Source organism: Zonotrichia albicollis, chromosome 2 (assembly GCF_047830755.1).
Source record: "Zonotrichia albicollis isolate bZonAlb1 chromosome 2, bZonAlb1.hap1, whole genome shotgun sequence".
In the NCBI taxonomy this organism is placed as follows: Eukaryota; Metazoa; Chordata; class Aves; order Passeriformes; family Passerellidae; genus Zonotrichia; species Zonotrichia albicollis.
Genome location: NC_133820.1, coordinates 69,813,010 through 69,835,367, shown reverse-complemented (window position 1 = coordinate 69,835,367; position 22,358 = coordinate 69,813,010). Strand labels below are relative to the sequence as shown.

Here is a 22,358-nt window from a genome sequence, read left to right as displayed (position 1 = left end):
ATGTTGTCCCTTCCATTTGGTTCATTTGGGAATGAAGACATGAAAGAGAATTTTGTAATTGTAGCAAGGCTGGTAAACACCTGCATTTAAGGCAATGCCAGAAAAGGCCATGTGACTCCCTGGTGCCCTTAAGAGTCAAATTGAGTTCTTTCTTGATCTGGCTGGGCATGTCCTTGGTTACCTACCAACCAAACAGAATTGCCTTCTCCCAGCCTGGTGGCTTCTGCTGCACAGGGATGGCTTTGCTGCATTTATGCAGGGAAGCAACTCTCACCACTCTCAGTGAGCTTTGAAGAGTGAAGATTGACAGATTTAGAGATAGTGTAGAAGGGGAGCCCTTGGCATTCATGTAATCTCTTGATCTGAGTTGTCTATAACAGTTGGAGGCATAGTAAGACACTATCCTACTTTCAGCAGATAACACTGGAACTTTCCAAACTTCTTAAGTGTTTGTTTTTGGTTTGGTTTTTTTTTGCAAGAAACCTCTCATGAAGGTGGGAGAATGAACAGGATCTGTGGCATGATTTATTGGGATATTTTGGGATTTGAAATGATCATTTTGCATGAAGAAAACAAGATACCTTATTTATTTCCCTGAGCCAGAAAAGATGATTCCTGAACAATATCGTGTATTGATTTAGAGATGTAATGATACCTCTGTTTTAGCTTATGTGTTTTGTGATCTGGATCTTTTATGTAGAAATAGATTCCTAAGAAGATGCATTAAAACTATTTCATATCAGTCATCAGGAATGCCCAACCTGACTCATTTATCTAGCATTAAGCAAGGATATCCAATATGACATGGGAAGTGAGATCACAGAAGTTCATTAAAAAGTAATGAAATATCTCCTTGGTTGATTTCAAGAGTAGGCTGTAACATGAAAAATTCCACTTACAAAAGCAGCTTCATGATTTGAGTGGATTATTGCATAAAACACAAGCAGAGTTACTGCTTGTGGGAAGTGAGTCAATTCAGTAGTTTGAGAATGGGATTTGGATTTTGATCGACCGTTCTGTTGGTGCTGACTCACTGTGACCTTACGCAAGTCAGTGAAGTTTTCTGCATATCAGCAACTCAGCCTAAAAATATGCTATTCCTCTCACCTTTGCCTGCAGGCTTTCACTGTTGCAAATAAAAGGGCAGAAATACCTAAAAAAATATAAGAAATTTTCGAATCTTGTTCTTAAAACATTCTCTAGTTTCTCTAAGCTGCGTTTTCCTATTTTATTACTGTTTTGCAATATCTTTCTGTGCTGCACTGTGGAGAGTTTTCTAAGGGAAGGAATTTTCTCTTTGCCTTATTTTGGAATTAAAACAACTGTTTTGTAAAATAATTAGCAAACACACAAACTAAAAACATTAATAGCTTTTCTAATCCCCTTTGACAATGTTTAAAGTGGCATTTTAGTTACTATGTTATTTGTGCCAGAACAAACTGCTCAGCCTCAACTGGCTTAAGGGGAGGTTATTAACAACAAATTAGTTTATAAGTGATAATATTATATTATTTAATATTAATTAATATTTTATTATTAAAAAGGTAAAGTCATTCAGATAAAGTGAGATAATATTGTATTGATTAACCAGGCAGTTGAAATTCTTGATTAAAAACCTCTTCTTTTTCAGAGAGGGTAATGTGGCAAATAAGTTTTGTGCTGTTGAATTTTGTTGGTAACTGCTGCTACCACCACTTGTCTGCTCCATCATTTTTTGTCATGAGATACCTTGCCTCATTCTGAGCTTTTTTATTTCTTCCAATGTTGATTTAATGAGTCATCCTGACAGCAAAAAAGTTCTTTAGCTGGGGATTAAGGCAAACAGGAAGGTGATGCTTTTGCTTGAGGGTAAGAGTGACTGCACATTGGGTTACTGCTTGGCTGTTATGCTTTTGTGTCAAACACTCCCATCAGGTGCATCAACTTTCAAGCCTGGGCAAGCCCTTAACAATACTTCTTTTGGTTTTAGTACTGTTCCCAGATTGTAGGAAGGCAGGAGTTTGACTTGGTAAGGCATTACTTGCGAAAGCACTGAGGGGAAAAATGGTTGGAGAGGAACAAGTCAGTGGGTTAGAGTTCAGCTTGGCTTGGCAACATCAAGACTCCTTTCTTTTCCTGGCAGTATTCTCTTGGCAAGCTCTGACTGCATAACAGTGCTATCAAATACATTTGGGACCACTATATGTGTAAAAATAATTCATATTTGCAATGTATTCTATTATATATTAAAAATAGAATACATCAGAGTAAAACAATAGAAAGTCTGTGAATCCGTGTAGCTGAATAGCAACAAAAGATATGGCACAATCAGTTTGTTATAATGCTTAGCTGAGCTGTATCTTCTATGTACTTAGAGCTATTTATACAGCAAGGAACTACTTTCACCTTTTTTTCTCCTCTATTACGTTGTGTACAGTACAAATCTAATAAATATTTATATACTTATGCTAAAAAAGGCAAGTGACTTTCATAAGACCAACTTTTTTGAGTTATGATACTGGCTGATGTAACTAAGGGAAAAAAAGATTTACCATAATTTACACTCAAAAAAAAAGGAATTATCTTGTCCTTTAATAACAGTAAAGCCTGAGCATCCTCTTTCACGCAGAGAAAATTCAAAAATGTAAGTATGAGCAGAAGCTATTAATCATATATAACTTAGCAACTTGCGTGAGCAAAAATCTTTACACTTCTGTAATTCAGCAATTGAAAATGTCAACTTTCAGTAAATGACTGCCAAAGCTCTTCTATGTATGTTCTCACTAAACATTAATTTGAGGCTGTTCTGATTTCTATAACAAAATCTGTGTAGAATGAAAGGATAAGTTATCACACTTCCTTGAGCCTCAAAAATTTCAGATTTTGATACTACAGTTGTCCACGTGTATGTATGTTCTATAGTTAAAGCATTTATGCTATAAAGACTCACAAACCTACTGCAGAAATGCACTTACTTCTCAGAGCCTGAGTGCTTGCACTGCTGTGCTGCTGGGCTGCATTTGAGCATTGCATCACACTAGTACCCCCGCGTGGTCGTTTGCTATAGAACAATTTTTATGTAAAGAAATAAAAGTTCTTGTCAATTACTTTAACTTAAAAGGTGGGAATAATTTTTAGAGGAACACTGTGTTTGTGTTTTATCTTAATATTTGTTTAAGACATTAGATGGAGAGTGTTGGGAAACCGCAAAACTTAGCATGTGTTCTCCTTTTCACATAATAGTGTAACAAAATATTGTTTAGGAAGTTGCTAGAACTGCCTTTTACAACAGGTTTTATGGCTTCATTAGAGAAACAACACCTAGAAATTTCAGGCATAGATTCTAAAGCAATTTTAATAAGTTGTAAAATATAAACCAGAATGTATACAAATAACATATACATGAGATTTTCATTGGTATCAGCTATTCTGTATTATACTATTCCTATAATACTAGACACAATATTTATTCCCAAAGTAGTTTTTATGTGCAGAAACAGTATATGCATTGGAAGTGTCCATGACATTTTGCTATGTAAGAGAGTGGAGTAAAAAACAAGAGTACTCAAGAAAGAAACTTCAAAAATGTTCATTGTTAGTGCAATAATAGAAGGTACTTTCTAAGATTAATTGTAGTATTTGCCAACCATTGAGACCTGGACTGAACCTGATGCATTTTTCATGTAGAAATTAGCATTGTGTACTATGCCAGGGCAGTTTGTGAAGAGGGATTTTTCTTCTGTCAGTTTCAAAAACCTGTCTCAGTCTTCATTAAATACAAAAAGGTGGTTAGTGGTCATAATTTTTTATTTAAATCCTGATTTTTAGATAAGAATGCATGAATAATTCGTAAGAGGTATGAAAAAAAATCTGTACTAATATTATCCAGCAATTGTTCTGAAATAAACAGTGCATTTTGCTTTTTCATTTTTTCCCCAGGTTTTACTGTTCATGTATTCCATTTATACTCTAATTGGTCACAGTTCTCACATTTGTATTTTTCATACTAGAGGAATGTTAGTGGAATTTTAAAATTGGTTGTATTTTTACTTTTTTGTGGAATTTCTTCAGACAGCTGCTTAGAACCAGCTTCCAGCTATCCTTAGAACTGGAATGTTCTACTTTGATATAAATTATATCTCCTCACTACTGGCAAGCAGTCTCTTGTTTAATACTGGTGAGGTTTGCTTATCCAGAAAGGTGTCCCTACTCTTGGTAGTGCACATTCTGTCTGTGGTTCAATATTGGTCCTGTTTGCTTATTGAAAATGTTTCTAGGTTGCTGAATTTAAACAGCTCAACTGGATTGTATGGTATCAGGGACACCATGTGTCCAATAATAAATTCATGCAGAAACTCCAAAGTATAGTTTTACTCAATCATTGATTATTCATAATGAACACTGTTGTTCCCATGAATAGCTGTTGATTGTTCATAGCACATCTGAATGGCTGCTGTAAATTGGAGGATGTAGTCTCACACTGCAAGAGACCCTTGTTGATCTGTGTGTGACTTTTCCCATCATTATCAATGATGTTCAACTTAATAATCTTTTTATCACTTGCCCTTCTTTTGTGCCCGTTCTGCCTCAACAATCCTCTTTCTCATTTCATTCATATCACACCACCTTTCTGTCTCCTCTTAACTGTCTATGTCTACTTTTGGCATACAAATTGTAATATAACTTTCTTTGGGCCCTAGTTTAAAACTGAAAAATTTCTGCCTCAGGGTGTTTTTCTAAACCTTTTTCATATCTGGATTATTTAAAGCTGCTCTTTGGGATGGTAATTCCTTGTTTCGTGCCCTGGACCAGAGTCAGCCCATTTTTGGGCTAAATATAAATGTCATCAAAAGGATGCTCTAAGTCACAGCAGGAGCATCTTGCCTTCATCTTTGGTGTTTAAGGCAGCAGAAAGTAAAACTACTATGTTCTTTAAAAAAACCTACTAGCATGCAAAGAAAACAGTTCCCTGCCTTCAGTCACTGTGCTTTATGTATCAGAATATTAAGTTTTAGTTATGTTTTTCATTAACCTATTAAAGTTGAGTCTTTAATAGAGAATTATAAGTAATAACCATTTAAAAATTATCTATATTGGAACTGTAAAAATTGCAACAATAACCAGCCTAGAAAGTTACAAAGTGTACAGATGGCTTCATTGTTTGGGAAGCATCTCTGGTGAGATGAATAAAAAAAGGGGGAAAGGAAAAAAAAAGAAGTATTAATCACATTTATTCCCAGACTTCTTGCTGGTATAAGATCATGTCAGAAATCTGGTTGGAAGAATTGAGTAACAAGTTCAGGTGATTACTCAGATGACTCAGAAATTGATTCTTGATATGGGTGCTTTGACTTTGTTGTCATGTCTCTTTCATCCAGGTCTCTGTGATCAACACCTCTGTCTACTGTCTGAAACCAATTAATAAACTCACAGTACCTCTGTCAAGGGCATTTTCAACTAGCCTTTTTTTCTTAAAATATTCCACTTCAAGGGGTTTTCTTACAAGAAAAGTGCTATAAAAAGTAGCTTGAATTACTTTTCTTGGAATTAAGATAGTATAAGACCACAATTACCTAGCCTCGTCTTTGGAACCTGTCTAATTTACAGGAGAGTGAGGATCATCCTGCAGTTTTAAAATTTTTATCATACAGCTTCGATCTGATTAATGTATTTTTGATTATTTTTTTATCTGGTTTTCTTTGGCTTTCTCTGCATGTGGAGAAAGTTCTAATGTATCTCAACCTCCAGTGCAAAGATAATGGGATGCTCTGGCTCAGAAGTTTTGGTGGGTTTAGTGCTCAGGAGACCTGGCCTGCCTTTCTGCTCCAAATTACTGGTCCCAAGGCATGCATGCTGTGCATCAGTCATTGCAGCATCTAGGGGTATTGTCACAGCTCAGACTTCACTATTGGCTGCTTGGCCTGAAACACTTCACAGTGGCTGCACCCTCCCTTCCATGACTGTAACAGCATAGGAGAAAAAAAAATTTCTAGGGTGTATCTTGCAAAGCCCTTCAACTCTCGTTGAAGGGAAATGATAGCAATCCCAGATGTCCCTTAAGACTTAATGCTTAGAAATTGGATGAATCAGAACTTTTTTGTACCTGTATTAAACACAAGTAAGCAATTATGAGGATGAAAGTATTTTAAGAAGAATAGAGTAGATACCAAAGAAACATGATCAGAAAATCTTAGAGGAAATCTGATTAACCATATGTATTTTAAAAAATATTTTCCATGCCTTTCACATTTATAATAAATAGGACACTTAATCTGCATTTCAGAGGAGAATAGACCTTCTCACTTATAAATGCTGTTGAAGATGGTGTGAGAAACTTCACTGAGAAGTTTCAGAGCATAGTCATGTTTACCTCTAGAGCTGTATATTAAGCTTAATCTTAGTACATAATAGGATAGAAGACTTCCATAACATATATCCACTGTGGAAAACAATTTTCCATCTTTGTTCTGTTTAAAAATACTTGTAGATATAAATTTGATTTGGGCATTGATGGGTTGATTATGAATTACTTTGGTCAAAAAGTAATAACCTTATTACTCATTTAAAAGCTGTGTGTTCGTATTATTTTCTCCTGCTGAAAAGTTAGTGTGATTTTAACAAAAGAAAGTTGGAGTGCACCAAGTAAAGAACTGTAACCGTTGTCCTGTTGAGTGCTTTGTCATTAAAAAGTACTGGAAGTTAGTAACAACCTTTGAGTTATTTTGGTGATGTTTTACATCTGCATCATTGTCCTACCAAAGCACTTTATGAGTTTAAAGGGCAACAAGAAAAGTTTACACAAGGGAATCAGTTTTAGTGGTAAAGAATTGCTGTAACTGAGGGCTTTATGATCATCTTAGGAAAAGGTCTTCTGGGAATAGTTCAAGGATAGACAAGAAGGGTGATGTGTTTTTTTGTAATGACAGATCATGTGAAAACTCAGATTTTAGAGCCCCCGTTATTCTGTCTAGGGATTCTATGGTTGGAGACTGAACATGTGAAGATTATTTTTACAGAAACAGTGAATGTAGGCTTATGAGATGCTGTGTCCACCTGTGTCACTTCTGCGCTCTCTAATTCCTGTTGCATGGAATCATGGAATGGTGGGGTTTATTCAAACGGACCTTAAAGTCTCCTGGTTCCAACCCCCCTGCCATGGGAAGGGACACCTTTCACTAGACCAGGTTGCTCAAAGCCCCATCTAGCCTGGCCTTGAACACGACCAGGGATTGGAATCTACAACTTCTTTTGGCAACCTGTTCAGTGTCTCAGGACCCTCACAGTAAAGAATTTCTTCCTTGTATCTAATCTAAATCTACCTTGTTTCAGTTTCATTCCCCCTTGTCTGCCATGTCCTGACACTACATGCCCTTGTAAAAGATCCCTCTTTCATAAGCTCTCTTTAATGACTGAAACTCATCAGCACAGGTAATAAGCTGTTTCCTAAATTTTTAATGGTTCAGTAGGTACACGTGTAATATTTATATGTAGCTGCATAAACAAATGAACGTACCAGCATGATGTCTCTGGTTACAGAAGGCTGTTAGTGGCCTGGAAGTAAACTTCAGATCTGTTTGGCGCTTACTCAGTACTAAATCATGAACTTTAATTTTCTCCAGAATATACCAAGCTATAAAATACTCACCTACTACATTTTATAACTCCAAAATAATTAAAATACAGCAACTGGGACTGGAATTTCTGGTGCCAATTTGGCCTCCAGACATTGTCTAGAACTCGTAGATTTTCATAGAAGAAAATCTGCATTGGGAAAAAATTGTGCAAGATGTAGGTTCCTCAGTAATATTTGTAAGAAATGCTAGAAAAAGAAGCCTTAGAAAAAAGGTGCAGTTTTGCTCCAAGGGCTTTCACATTTAGAACTGACAGAAATTAAAGACAGAGAGAATGAGTTTGTCATAATCCCAGTCCTAAGAGCCATGTACTGCATGGGTGAACAGGACACTTATGAAAAAACTTACATTAAAAGGAAGTGTACAAAAACTGGAAGCAATGACAAGTGATCCAGAAGGAAAGAGAAGCAGTCATACGTGGGTGGGATTAGGAATGCCAAAGCCCATCTGCACTAGAGTCTAGCAAGGGATGTGAAGGCCAACGAACAGGTCTTCTACTCGTACATCAGGAGAAGGAGGAAGAGTGGGGCAAACTCATGGCTGCTGCTAAATGAGGCATGGGACCAGGTAACAAAGATATGAAAGAAGCCAAGTTACTCAATGCCTACTTTACCTTGGTCTTTACTGTTCACAGCCGCCCTCTGTAATCCCAGGTGCCCATGACCAGTTGGAAAGTGGAGGAAGGAACATCAAGTTTGGAAACACTTAAACTGCATGAACACAAGTCCAGTGATCCTTCTGGGATACACAGCTCAGTGCTGAGGGAGCTGCTTGAGGACATTGCAAGGCCATTCTCCATTACCTTTCCAAGCTCTTAGCCACTAAGGGAAGTTCCTGAGCACTGGAAAAAAGCAAATGTCACTCATACTCAAGAAAAGGAAGAAGGAGGATCTGGGGAAGTACAGACCAGCTGCGCCATCTCTATTCCTTGGAAGGTGATGGAGCAAATGTGTGGTGATTAGTGGCACAAAGTCCATTTAGAGATCAGTCACTACTGGTTTACCCCTTAGGCTGTTACTGGGGTCAGTGCTGTGCAACTTCTCCATTAAGGCCTGGATGATAATGCAGGGTGTATCTGCAGAGTGTGTGGACAATACAAAATTAGGAGAAATGTTTGATGTGCCGGATGGCTGTGCTCCTATTCAGAGAGGGACAGGCTGCAGGAATGGGCCAACAGAAACCCCACGAAGTTCAACAGAGGCAATGTCTTACATATGAGGAGGATGAATCGTATCCCACTGTAGCAGTGGACAGGCTAGGAGCTCACTGATTGGAAAGCAGAGTGGCAGAGGAGGGTCATGGGACAATGAAGACCAGCAGGATGCTGGGCTGTGTTTGGGAGAATTGCCAGCAGGTCAAGGAAGATGATCTTGTACTTGTCCCTGGTGAGAACACATCCAGAGTGCTGTGCCCAGTTCTGGGCTGCTCAGTGCAGGTCAGACATGGCCATGCTGGAGAGAGTCCAGTGGCAGGCCACAACAATGGTTAAGAGGCTGGAGCATCTTTGATATGACAAGAGATCTGTGACCACTTATCCTGAAGAAGAGAAGGCTGAAAGGGATCATATGAATAAATACAAATATCTGAGGAGTGTAAGGAAAACAGTCAGGCTCAGTGGTACCCAGTGGCAGGATACGAGGCAATGCGCACAGATTGAAATACAGAAACAACAACATTTAAACAGAAGAAAAAACCTATTTTTGACATTTATTTTTACCCTCCCTCTTTTGAGGGACACTTAATTGAACACTAAGACTGGTTAAGCATTTGCCTGGGAAAGTTGTGGAATCTCTGTCCTTGAAGAGACTCAGATACATGCCTGGAGATACATACATATCCTTGGGTGAACTGCTCCAGGTGACTGCTTTGTGAGGTGGGCTGGACTATACAGATTTCCAAAGATCCTCTCCAACCTCAACTGTTCTGTGTTTCTGCAACAGCCGTGCTCCTTAATTGTAAATATATTGTACCTGAACCTAACTACCAGAATTAGAGAACAAGTAATTAGAAAGTTCTGTGCTACATCATGTCTCAAAATGCAGGTTTTTGTCCTGCAGCTCTGTTTACGAGTCTGTGTTATTCAACATTCTTTCCTATAATTCTCATCTGTAAGAATAGGAATTGTTAATGACTTTATAGTTTCACTTTTATTACTTCTGTAGTCCCAATCTTTAAAAAAGCCATTTATGAAGATTTTTGATTAGAATGAAATGCCACCTCTGCAGTTGAGAGAGAGTCTAGATTATTCTGTCAGGAAAGAAAATATCTTCAGCTGAATGCTTTGACTCTTTGAGTTTTATTTTTTATATTTTTTATTCCTAAAATATGTACAATATAAATTCTTCTGTCTCAAAACTAGTTAGACTTAGTTGGTTTAAATCTCTCTGCTCAGAGCATGTGCAATTTAAAAGGAACAACTACTGAAGCTCCAAATGGTAGCTGTGAAATACTGCTCAAAGTTAACTGAGTTGTGTTTCAACACCAAAACTCTTAAATCTTTGGCACCAAGTTGCAGACCTATGAAGTGTTTTATCCTTTCAGTGGATTGCAGCTGTTTCATGCCCTGATTAATGAGAACAGAGAGTGAGAGCAACATGCTGTACATGAGTTGAAATTAGGAGTTTAAATACTTGAGCTGCAGATAAAGTTTCGTCTCCATTCTCAATCAATATCTAAAATAGGGTATTTGTTTCTTTTTTATTTTTTTTTTAAATTCCAAGTGTAATGTTTTATCCTAATATGGCAGTATCTTACTCATATTTGTTACGTGCTACAACCTCTATTTTTAAATTAGTCTGCTAATTGCATTTCACATTGCTACTAAGATATTTTTATTATGGCAATTTCTCTGTAATGTCATATTTACTTCATGTCTTATTGCATTACCATGTGTTCCAATTAGAGGAAGTTGAAAGCCATTTAAAATTATTATTTATTTTAACAATAGTAGTGCAAAAATCTATTTCCTTAGCATAGGCTGGAAGGGATCATGAAGGGAAAAGAAGGTTGAGGAAGAAGGACACTGCACAGCTGTATAATGGCATTTATTTGTATTGGAGTTTTACATAGGCTAGAGTCCATCCACATAAATGACCCCAAAATATGGAGTATAAGAATAACTTTGAAGAAACAGTATTTATTGTTACACAGAAATGGTGGTGCTTAATCACAAGTTAGTGGTTTTGGTGGGGTGTGTGGCTGGCTTTCATTCTGAGATTTTGGAAAGCTGTTTTCTCACAGCTAGCTGGTCTGGTTTTTTCCTTTATAGGACAGGGTTAACTGTCATCAACAGTGACAGGCTGAGCACGTGCAACTTGCTGCATTTTGTGATTTCTGTCACTGGTGTAACCTGGAGGATGAGCAGCAACAGCCTGGGGCATCTCAGCTGAGGCCGGTGTTGTGCTTTAGGCACCCCATGGTACAGCTCCATTTGCTCCACTGAGCTACCAGTTCTTGGTGGTACTTGTTTTATTAAGATTTTCTTGATATTAAAACAATGTTAGTTCATGAACATACTGATTTTCAAATTTATTTTTGATGCTTTTTAGCTGTATAAATTCATAGATTCATTGTTTGGTTTTAATTTTCGAATGTTAGGCTCTTTTCACTGTGAATAGGAATCTTCAATAAAATGTAACCTTGCAGTAAGCTGCTGATGAAGTTTTTATTCTTGGTAGATAAAATCTATTTTTATTTTGACATAACTAATGAAAAACCTGCCAGCCTAAGTGACAGTAATGGAAGCTGCTGTACAGAGATTGTCAGGAAAATCACAGGCTTGGAGTTCCCGAGTCATAATTTTAATATAAATCAAGTGTTTGATTGCCAGATTTTTAATAATAAAAATAATTTTCAATCCACTGAACACATGGAATATTTTAAGGGGCTCTGAGTTACTATGAGCTGTGAGAATTTTACCTTGTAAAGTAATGAAGGCACTGTCTGCCTAAAGCCTTACCTGTGCAGGTGGTAAAAATGTTCCAATACTGAAAAGAAGGGGGTTGGTTTTATCCTGGTACTCAACTTGGCAAAGTCATAGGAATAGGAAGTATTACAGCAGAGAGTTAATATCAAAGAGTATCATCATATTATCTCTTTCTCTTTTTTTTTTTTTTTTCCTTTAATTGCCTGTCTGTCAAGAATCCAAGTACTTGTTGTTATGGTGAATGAAGGCCTAGGCCCGGTTGCAAATACAAACATCAGACTTGAAAGCAAAAGAGATACGGTCTACATAGCAGTAGAAACTCAACCTGTGACATTTTTTCTTGGCTGCACAATGATCCACTTTCCACAGTGGAATCGAAAAGGCAGTTCAGGAGCAGTATGTGAGTGTGGTGGCTGTGCATTCCCATGGTGCTTCCTCATGGCAAATTAAAGGGACCACTTACAGCTACACTGTCCTAGAATTTGTCTATTCTCTTCTTTTTTGTGCTTCTGATGCTGTCTGCCTGTACAATCTCATGTGACAGCTTCATAAAATCACTACCTGCTATGTAAAGATGTGCTACTTTTTATCTTTGCTAAGCTGATCTCAATTAAGTTTTGTCACATTCCTCCTTGTTATAATGTTGTGGGCTTTGGTGACCCATAGTTCTGCAGTCACCTTACTTTTCCTTAATGCTTTTTAAAACATTCTTTGTATCACCCCCTTGGTCTTCTGCTCTTCAGTCTCTTGTGGGGCAGCTACTGTTCTGTGAATCATTTGTGTTGACCTTCTCTGTACCTTCTCTTAACCCCATTTCATGAGTTAGAGAGAGCAGAACTGTCTGACACTGCAGTGTTATAGAGCAGCAAAATTATATTCTGTCTTGGGTTTGTTGCTTTTCTTAGTGATAGGCAAAATTGCATGGCATTTCTGGCTGTGGTTTAGCTTAGAGAACTGTGAACTGTGACTCACAGATCTCTTCTTTACTCAAAGTTGATGTGAGAATTTAATGAGGTTTAGCTTTTTCCTTGAAACAGCTTTCAGTTCACATCCTGCCCCTTTTCCCAATTTTTGGCTCTAATAATATTTCTTCCATATTCTTTGGTGGGAAGCCTTGTCGAAGGCTTTCTAAAAATCCAGGTCTACGTGGTCCTAATTTACCTACTTGCTTTCCTCTACACCTCCTAAACACATGGTAGGTAGCAGGGCAGTATTTTCCTTCACAAAACCTCTGTTGACTGTTTCCAGTTGGATATGTATGTGCTCAGCAATGTTCTTTTGTATGGACTCTACTGTCCTGCCAGGAGTGAATGTTAGTATCAGTGGCCCTTTTGGGACCTTCGAGGCTCCCAGGTCAATGCCCCTGGCCCACATGACTTAGAGATTTTTCTGGTCTTGTACTTCCCTACGTGCCCTCCACGTCGATGCAGCTGTTCTAATATTTGGAGAACATGGTGTGTGACATACCACCTCATCACCTTCATTGGTAAAAACAGATGCTGAGGATTTGGTGAGCTTCTTTCCTGTGGCCTTTTTATCCTTGGGTATCCTTTTCACACTTCTGTTGGAAAATGATCCTGCCAACCTGCTAGCTGTGTTTCATCTTTCAAAGTTTTATGAACATTTTAGTCTCAGCATGAGCATCTGTTGCAAGGTTATCTCAAAATTCTTCTTCATACTCCTAATTTCCTGTTTGCATCTCACTGCCCTGTTCTATGGCCTTTCATGTTCTCATTTTCATCCTCCTCACTTTCAGAAATTTCCTCATGTTCTCTCATTCACTCTCCTGACACATTTTGAACAGCATGTCCACTTATTTACCTGAAAAGAAGTAGAGGGTAGACTTTAATCATTTAGTGGTTTTGTTTGTAGTTGTCAATAATGGGTGTCCACAATTAGTTTATTATTTTCTAAATTCAGAATATTTTCTCCTTTCTTTCTGTCTTTCTGGCAGCAGTGGAAGTAAAATATTTACCTTTGCAGAAATGTGGGGTGTTACAAACATGAGTGAGTGAGGAGTAAGGCAATGTGGTTGGTTTTCTTTTAAATAAAAACTGTTGGTTCGACTTTTCAGGTGCTATATACTGGACATTTAAAAGTCTGCTGATACAAAACAGGATGTTCCTCATTTTTAGTGACCTGAATACCCACAAATACAATTTGCTTTTTGTCATTGTTTTGGAGATTTTGGAGATGCAGAGTTGCATTTGACATTCTTGGATAATTGGACATATGTATTCCTTAATTTTGTGAAAAACAGCTGTAATTTTTATAATTAGATTTCTTCTGGAAGATATGCCACAGTGGGAACACTGTGGTGTTGTAATTGTAATATTGTCAATAATTTTCTTTACTAATGGCTAAAATAGTAAAGATTGTTAGGTATTATATTCTGTTCTAATTATAGTCCTATACTTCTAGAGGGACATTGTATTACTAGATGACATGAGATGCAGGATGGGGAAGTTCAGAGGTTTTGGCAAGCTGATGGGATCTAGTTCTTTAAAAGGGAGAAGTAGTGTGGGATTGTGGGACCTGTACTTCTTGTTTCTCCTAAATTACAGTAGGAAAGAAGTTAATGTAATTGGAGTGATTATTGCTTATGCTTCAGATTTAATGTCCAGCTGGGATTAATTAAAAAAAAGCTTCTCAGAACAGTGAGATCTTGGACCACTGTCTTAATTGCCATGGGGAGAAGAGAAAGAACTACTTTCTTAAGGTGTAGTTATAGCCTGATCATTGCTTTTGAAAAACTTAACATGACCTGTGCATAGGAAATAATGAGGACCTGAATTCAACAGCCTGGGAGGTCCCTTCCAATCTGAAATTACTGGAAATGCTCTTACTTGGTATAGACTCAGGAAAGCATTATTAGCAGATTACTTAATGACTCATTGGCAGATGGAATTTTAAACATTTTACAGTCTAAATAAAGTTAATTAAGGGTATTGGGCTAAAGCTTTGTGCTCAGTTTTGATGCCTGCAGCCATGAATTTTTCTATTTAAGATGGTCCGACCTCAGCTCAATATAGTTTTTGTGGTAAAATGTAAATTTCATGTGTGTACTTCATTAAGTACTTCTACTTCTTGGGTAAATGTTTACAGATTTTTTAAAAAATTGTATGCAAAAATAAATTATGTAGACCTTGCAAGGTTATTTACTGCCAGCTTTTGGAAGCTAATTTCAAATGGCTGACTTGCAAAATAAATTTAATCTTGAACGTTTGTTATTAGAGTTATTGGCGTTTTAGGAGTAAGTAGAAATAGGAGACAATGGTTTAGTAGGGATAAAAATGACAAGATAGAGTTAACTAATTCTTTAGTGAGTAATACATCTCAAATTTTGCTATGTTTTTTTAACACAGTTTAAAAGTCCCAAAAGTATTAAGCATAATGTATGTTCTGTGTCTCCTAGTAAAACTAGCGCACTTTAGGAAGTGTGGATTTCCTTCCATTTTGGAAATTTTCCCAATTAGTCAGTGCCTGTCATTAATGTGGAGTACCTTGGAAGTTCTCTAATCTTAACATCCTCTGACCTTTGAGAAACACATAAGTCATCTGCTCCCGTCCTTGTGATGAGCTTCCAAAATCTCAGAGCATGATATGAAGCGCAGGTGCTGCATGACTACAACAGACAGCTTTGAAGAAGTGCTTATATTTGCTAACAGATTAAATCTATTTATATCATGGAAAGCTATCTTATCTTGGGGTCTGATCAGAAAATTGCAAAGTGTCTTAAAACAGCATGTGGTGAGCAGACCCTTTCCACTGGAAATTGCTATCCCTTTGCTAGAACTGGAGGGCTGAGACTGAATCCACTCATCCAGGCTGTTGGCATGTGAAGCAAACTTTGACAAATCTAAACTTTCAGCTACAACGTTTGATTGGAGAAGGTTGTTTTCTGAGAGCATTAATTCAATTGCTTTGTGATCGTTGCACCGCATTTTTGGTTTGTGACGTTAGGACTATCTAAATGAAGGGTGAGATCTCTGTACATAACAGCAATGGTTCTCATTTCGAGGAAATGGTAGGAACTGTAAAGTGCTTTCTGCTTTTTCTGTGTTTTTATTACTTGCATTAAAGTTCAAGAGAATTTCACATCTGATAATAGAAGATGTTTATAAACTTTAGGTCTGGGCTTGATTAATTTTCCAGAAGCTCTAGAATAACTTCAAATAATGTTTGTCCCACATTATCTAGAAATTGTATTATAAGATTCTTATCACGTTATTATGTTACTAATGGGAAATAATTTAGAAATAGTAATAATTTTGCAATATAATATCCAGACATACTTGCTTTTTCTCCTACCTCTTGTGTGCTTCACCACTGAAGAAAATTTGAGATTCGTGCAATTATTATTCAGTGTTCATGTCGTTTTGTCTGATTAAGTGGAGAATTTCTCTAATTGGATGAATCCCATACACACTGGTGCAAACAGCATACACCTTTAAAATATACTAGCTTACCTCTTCCTCATTTCAAAAAATGGGAGTTATATAGACAGGATTCAGTATGCAGTGGAAAGGTTTGGATCAGTGAGTCATATTTTGCCTAAAAGGATTTGCATGGTAAAATTATCCTTATCTGTTACTGTTCTCACACTTTCTAGATAATAATTATCTCTAATGGTTAGCTGATTTCATGCTGAAGGCTTCAGTTCAGCAGAAGACTCAAAGTCTTGCGTGATATGCATCAAACTGGATTATTCCCCCTTATTTTAAAGTAATTCTTGTGTTTGAATCAGATACATTTAAGTACCCTGTTGAATTAGTATCTGTGTGGAAATTGTTTTTCTCCTCAACCTCATCAATTTTGGAACTGGAAATTACCTTCTGTTGATGGTTTAAGTTTTTTTTTTCCCACGTTGTGCCACCATCAGTTGTTGTTCGGTTTAATATAAATAGGCTTTGCAGCTATCCAGACAATTGTATTATTTGCAGTTTACATGTAAAATTAGCATTTTGCCAGCATTGTCATTCTTTAAAAAGTAGCAATACAAAATCTGGTAGTCCAAAGAATTAGTCTCTATTTAATGCGAATAAATAACTTTTCAATTTACAGTTATATTGAGGTATAACATAAATTTTTAAAAGTGTAACTTTAATTGACATGTGCAGCTGTTTCTACATGTTTCTATATTTTAATATTTTTCAGACAAGTATAAAAGAAGGATTACTACTGAAGCAAACCAGCTCTTTTCAGAGGTGGAAAAAGCGTTATTTCAAACTTCGAGGTCGTACCCTTTACTATGCTAAGGATTCAAAGGTAATTCTGTGCTATTAGTGTCTAATGCCTTTTACTTGTGACTTCAGTTTTGTTTAGTTTTATAAGTTTAATACATTTAATAAGTTTAATAATAATAATTTAATGATTTGTTCACAGTTGTATTATGTAAAAACTGCTGTATATAGGATGTAATTTAAATTAGCTTAAAGAAAGATTGGTAATTTCATTTTTTTCATATGGAGTTTATCACAGTTATTTTAACCTTTTTGTCTATTCAGATAAATAATAAAGTCATTTTAAGGGGTTGTTGGCTTTTTTGTGGCTCTCAGACAGTCAAAAAAAGTAATAACTGGATAATGCTTAAAAGTTATCACTAAGGCTGCATTCAATTAAAACTCTTCTGCTCTGATGCCCATAAAAATAGTTATGTGAAATCAAGATAGGCTGATTTTCTGCCAAAACTGATATATAAGGGAAAAAGCTGTTTCCCATCTATTGAATTTTTTTGGTGGGACACTTGGGGGTGGGCAGAGGGGAATACTTATCTTCTCTTTGAAAGGCATTTCCTTCCTCCCTCCCAAGGCTGGGGCCAAGAGCATTTTGGCTGACTCAGATTGTGCTGTTTTATAGCTGTGGGTGTTACTCTCCTTTACCCTGTGGGGTTGCAGCATCTCATAGGAGCTGTAGGTGAGGTTCTTCTGGTCTCCATCATCTTCTGTGGCCTTGTTTTCTCCACAAAACTCTTAGTGAAGGCGCAGAGATTTCTCCTTGTGGGACTGTAGGACTGCAGCTGCATGGTGCACTGTTGTGTGGCTATAATGAGTCAAGGAAAGCACCATTGCTTCAGGGAGCCGAGCACTGCAGGACCTCTGTTGGCAAACCTCTCAGCAATTGGTGAGACCACGAGCAGTTTATATAAAACATAAGCATGGCAGATAAGAGCTCTGAGAAGGGCAACCTCAAATCACAGTACAATGCTGAGATATTTTGAAAATGTGAGCCTGCCATGTTAGATGAAGAATATGGAATATTTTGGGTCTCTGTTGGTCTCACTCCAAGAGGTCTGTGCCCTTCTACCTTGGGAACCATGGAACTGTTGTAGCGTGTCCAGAGGAGAGACCCAAAGATGAGCAGAGGGCTGGAGCACCTCTCTTATGAAGACAGGCTGACAGATGTGGGGCCTTGTAGCAGCCTTCTAGTACCTAGGAGGGGCACAAAGGAGCTGGAGAGGAGCTTTTTACAAGGACGTGTGGTCATAGGACAAGGGGGAATGACTTTAAACTGAAAGGAGATCCATAATATCCATATGTGCATATTGGATAGGAAGATGCTTTTTACTGTTGGGGTGGTGAGACATTGGCTCAGGCTGCTCAGAGAAGCTGTGGATGCCCCGTCCCTGGAAGTGTTCAAGGCCAGGCTGAATGGGACTTTGAGCAACCTGGACCATGGCAGGGGGTTTGATCTTTAAGGTCCCTTCCAACTAAAACCATTCTGCGATTCTGTGATGAAGATGAGAAAAGAAGGTCTTACAAGTAGGCAGTTGTGCCAGTACTCAAAGGCATGCTGAATCCTGACATGCTGAAATTCCCCCAATATTGATTCTCCTCCCTGTGGCATGGAAGAGGAAAAACATGCTAGGGCTAAAAAAATAGATATTTTTGTTGGTCTGCTCTTCTGTGCTACAAAACCCATCATGAGCATAATAGAACCTAATTGATTCTTTGCTAGAGGCTGGAGTGTTTAGGGTAGACATAAATTTCTCTTGTTTGAACATCAGGCAAAGGAGTGAAGGGGATCAGTTCAGCACTTTGAGATGCATCTTCTCATATGGATACTATATCATAGCTTCCAACGTGACTTTAGGGTTCCATCCTAAAACTAAATGCATTTTACTGCGTGGGAATCTCTTTCCTCTGACACCACGTTTATGCGGCACAGTAGATACTCTAAAGCATCATCTATGTAAGAAACCCCCCTTCTTTTAAAAGAGATTTTAAAGCAATATAATTATTGAGCCCTTTTTTTATGCTCTCATGTACCATTTAGAATAGCAAGTAGGACTGTGTTTAGAGCCAGTTATGAAATTTTGTCGCATCCTCAGTGTGTTTATTTTTTTCACTACTTTTATTTTCTATTTTTATTTTCTAATTTGAATAGACGCAATAAAATTAAAGCACATTTTGTAAGCATAGCTGAAAATGTACTCAGACTTAATTTAATGCTTCTATGTTTTTTCCCTTCACAGTCTCTAATATTTGATGAAGTTGACCTGTCAGATGCCAGTGTAGCTGAATCAAGCACAAAAAATGTCAACAACAGCTTCACGGTATGGAACATTTTTAACACTGTTTTTGAAAGCTGTGGATAGACTGTTGCTAAGAAAATTGAGGATCCTCTCAATTGCTTATTTTCCTCTGTTCGGAAATAAAATTTCTTTTTTTGGAAATGGTTTAAGGTATGAGAACAATATCACATCAGCTATAGAGCATTTTATTTCAGTGAGCAGAAATGTGAGATGACTGTTTCAAAAGATGATAATAGAAGGCCTTAAACATACAAGATTCAGTACTTAGTGCTTATTATGGGCTTGTGCTATAATTTCTCTTAGAGGTGACATGCTGAATTAAATCAAATGTAATTGTGTTTTTGTTTTAATTTTCTTAACATTTTTGTTTTCTTCCTATATTGAAATGTATTTTATTTTTTTTATTGCCAATCATAGCCTTATATGTTTCTGTCACATGGAAAAGCTGTCCCTACAGTCTCACCTTGATTCTGATACTGCTATAAGAACAATACTATATAAGAACATATAGTATCTTACTATATAAGAACATATAGTATTGATAAATCCCTATTTCTGTAAGTTCACAGGTATTATTTACACAAATGATTCTTCATTTATTGTTCAACTGTCTGTTAGAACTAAGTGCTAATTTCTGACACAATTCCTCTGCTGATTCTTAACCTCTGGAGAAAAAGATTTTGAACGTGAGCTACTTATGAGGAATACCATTGGTGAAGTTGTCCTTTTGAAGGATATTTTGAGATGTCCCACTGACTGTAATGGCTTCATTTTCCTTAACTACATGTCTCTATTAAAAGGTTAATTTTTAATTTTCCTGACATTTTTAATTCCCCAGGTGACCCGTATTAGTTCATATTACCAGTCTTGATTTTTCTTCTCGAAAGCAAATGCAAGCCTCATGAGAGGTTCATAGTTTCTTCTTGCTGTGGGATCTCCCAGGCAGCTGCTGAAGCAGTCAGAGCACGTCAAAGACATGCTCATGTTGGCCTTGACAGCCCCATGTGTTGTGTCAGTCTAAGCTGCTTTACTGACTAAGAATGCAGTTAAAAAGACTACTTTGACAGAAGGTCTCAGGTGAGGTGGTGGCTGTGTAAGGTACTAGCCTGTCTTTTGGAAAAGTTCTTTCTGTTGCCTAAAAGTTCTACTTCTTCAGAAAAGTGGGATGCTTGGGCTTTTTACTTGGTGTTTTGGTATCCTTTGTAATCTATTAGGCCCATTCAGCATCTCATTCTTCACCAAAAGCATGTTTTCCTTCTAGTATCCTGACTTTTGGGGAAGACAGTAGTGAAAAAAGAAATCTCTGGCTACAGCTTTAACAGCTTCGGAGACACTGTTTATTTTCATGTCCTGGGAACTTTAGGGCAAACAGTGTTTTCTCTAAGGAGTCCTCAAATGAATTTTGAAAAATTATTTGGATGAAAGGCTCTCCTGGATTGAAGAGTTGTCTGATTTGACTGTGAAATATGGTAATAGTCGTCATCTTGCTTAATCTTTTGGCTTCTTTCTTTGTGTTTGCCTAACCCAGTCTCCCAGCAACTCAGCTCTGTGAGTGAGACATCTCTGACCTCGCCTGCACTGGGCTGGACTCAGGGCTGGGGGTGGAGTGGGTGGTTAGCTATCCAGCAATACTCCTTATAAATAAAAACTTTTCTTTTTTGCCCTTCTATTTTCTTCCTCAAAATAAAAGGAATTTTAAAATTCCTTTTATTAAAGGAATTTAAAAAGGTTATTCTGCCTTTCTTAAAATTATGGGTCTTTTTATTTATGTTCTAAGGGATTTGTTAGCATTCCATATGTTAAAAAAAACCAAAAATTAAATCATGAGCATTAGCATTCTCTAGTTAATGCACTCTTGTTTCTTTGTCCCAGTAGATAATATTTTTAACACAAACTGATGTAGGTGGAATATACAACAAGGGACAGATTTTCCAGGAAAACACACCTTTACAAATTTATATTAGAAAAAAGATTTTAAATTTTTGTTTAAAAAAGATTTTGTCATTTCACTGAGTTTACCCCCTCTCCCCTCAATTTCCCACCTCCAGCTTGTAGAAATTACTGTTTTGCCTTCTTTTGCCTTGTCTAGTTTGTCTGTTTGAAGGCAGAGGTGTGTGTCAAGTTTTTCCATGCTCTTTTTTTGGATAAAACTCAAGTCCTAAAATTAGTCATAACACACAGATTTAAGGCTGAGTTTATTTGTAATGCAGAAGCTTGCAGAATATTTTATGTAACTAAATACCAGTGTTTGTTCACCAGAATTACTTTTGCTATCTCTCTGCAAACAAGTTGAAGTTAAAGGGAAATTTGAGGTACATAATATCTGCTAATTAAAATACAGAGCTGATAAACTTTAATCAGCTCATTTGTTTCATTATTTTTCTTACTGCTTACGATATTACCATTCAGTGAATGATCAACTCACTTCCAGCAATAAGTTTCTAGTGTACTACCTTGCTTTTTAAGAGTTTATAGGTGTTTTGTAGTTCTGAGCATCCTTACCTAGAGGTTAATAGGTAACCTAGAAGGAAGGGTGTCCCTTGACTTCCAAACCTTTACATAAGACATTCAAGGCTGGATTCTTCTTACGGCCTTGTTAGGTACCAGTGTCCCAGGTCTATGGGAAGAGGGTGAAGAGGTTCCAGCATCCAGTGAGAAATTTGGATCACCCTCTCCATCAGCCTCATCAGGAACCCAGGGAGGATTTTGCTCAGCCCATGGCCAGTTCAGTGGCATGGGTGAGTGCTGAGTCCTCACAGTGATATTTGGCACTCTGCAGAACGTGTTTTTCCCCAGAACTCTGCTTCTGCCTCGGGGGCTGGTTTGTGTTGTCTCAGCACAGCCAGAGGAGTGTAGTTGCTCAGCATGTTGCCCCTCTGGGGAGGCTCCTGGGATGAATCAGTCTGCCACCCTTATTGAACAGAAGCAGATGGGGCAGTGACCAATTCTGCTGAGAGCTGTAATTCCTTCCGCATTTTGGTTTGCAGGGATGGAATTTGGCTTGTTGGCACCTTGAGTGCATTTAGAAAAACCCTCTTTATTGTTCTCAAAATGAGATTCGAGACCAAATGGGGCTGAGGAATGTTCTCTGGTGTGTAAGTGTGGGCTTGTGGAGCAGTGGTGGTGTGCTTTTGTTCTAACAGGTATAAGGGATGAGATTTTAAAATGCTAAAAGGATTCTTGAACAGGCATATTCAGACAATGAAGTTCCTCAAGGCAACAAAGGTGACTATGGATTGTGATTTAAAAGGAAATTATCTTAGCTGAAATTTGGGCCTAAGTTTCTACC

The 22,358-nt window shown here is 37.5% G+C and overlaps 1 protein-coding gene across 6 annotated transcripts in view; it reads left to right on the top strand.

The window, feature by feature from the left end:
- The window catches only part of DGKH (diacylglycerol kinase eta), a 159,692-nt gene that overhangs the window by 64,129 nt on the left and 73,205 nt on the right, over nt 1–22,358 (top strand). For 5 of the 6 annotated variants that reach the window (XM_026793657.2, XM_005487304.4, XM_074535466.1 and 2 more), the window contains 2 exons: nt 16,693–16,803; nt 19,010–19,090. In XM_026793657.2, coding sequence (XP_026649458.2) covers nt 16,693–16,803; nt 19,010–19,090 — 192 coding nt within the window. Of the gene's footprint in view, nt 1–16,692; nt 16,804–19,009; nt 19,091–22,358 lie in introns of those variants that run through there. The other variant, XM_026793659.2, reaches the window with a different exon arrangement.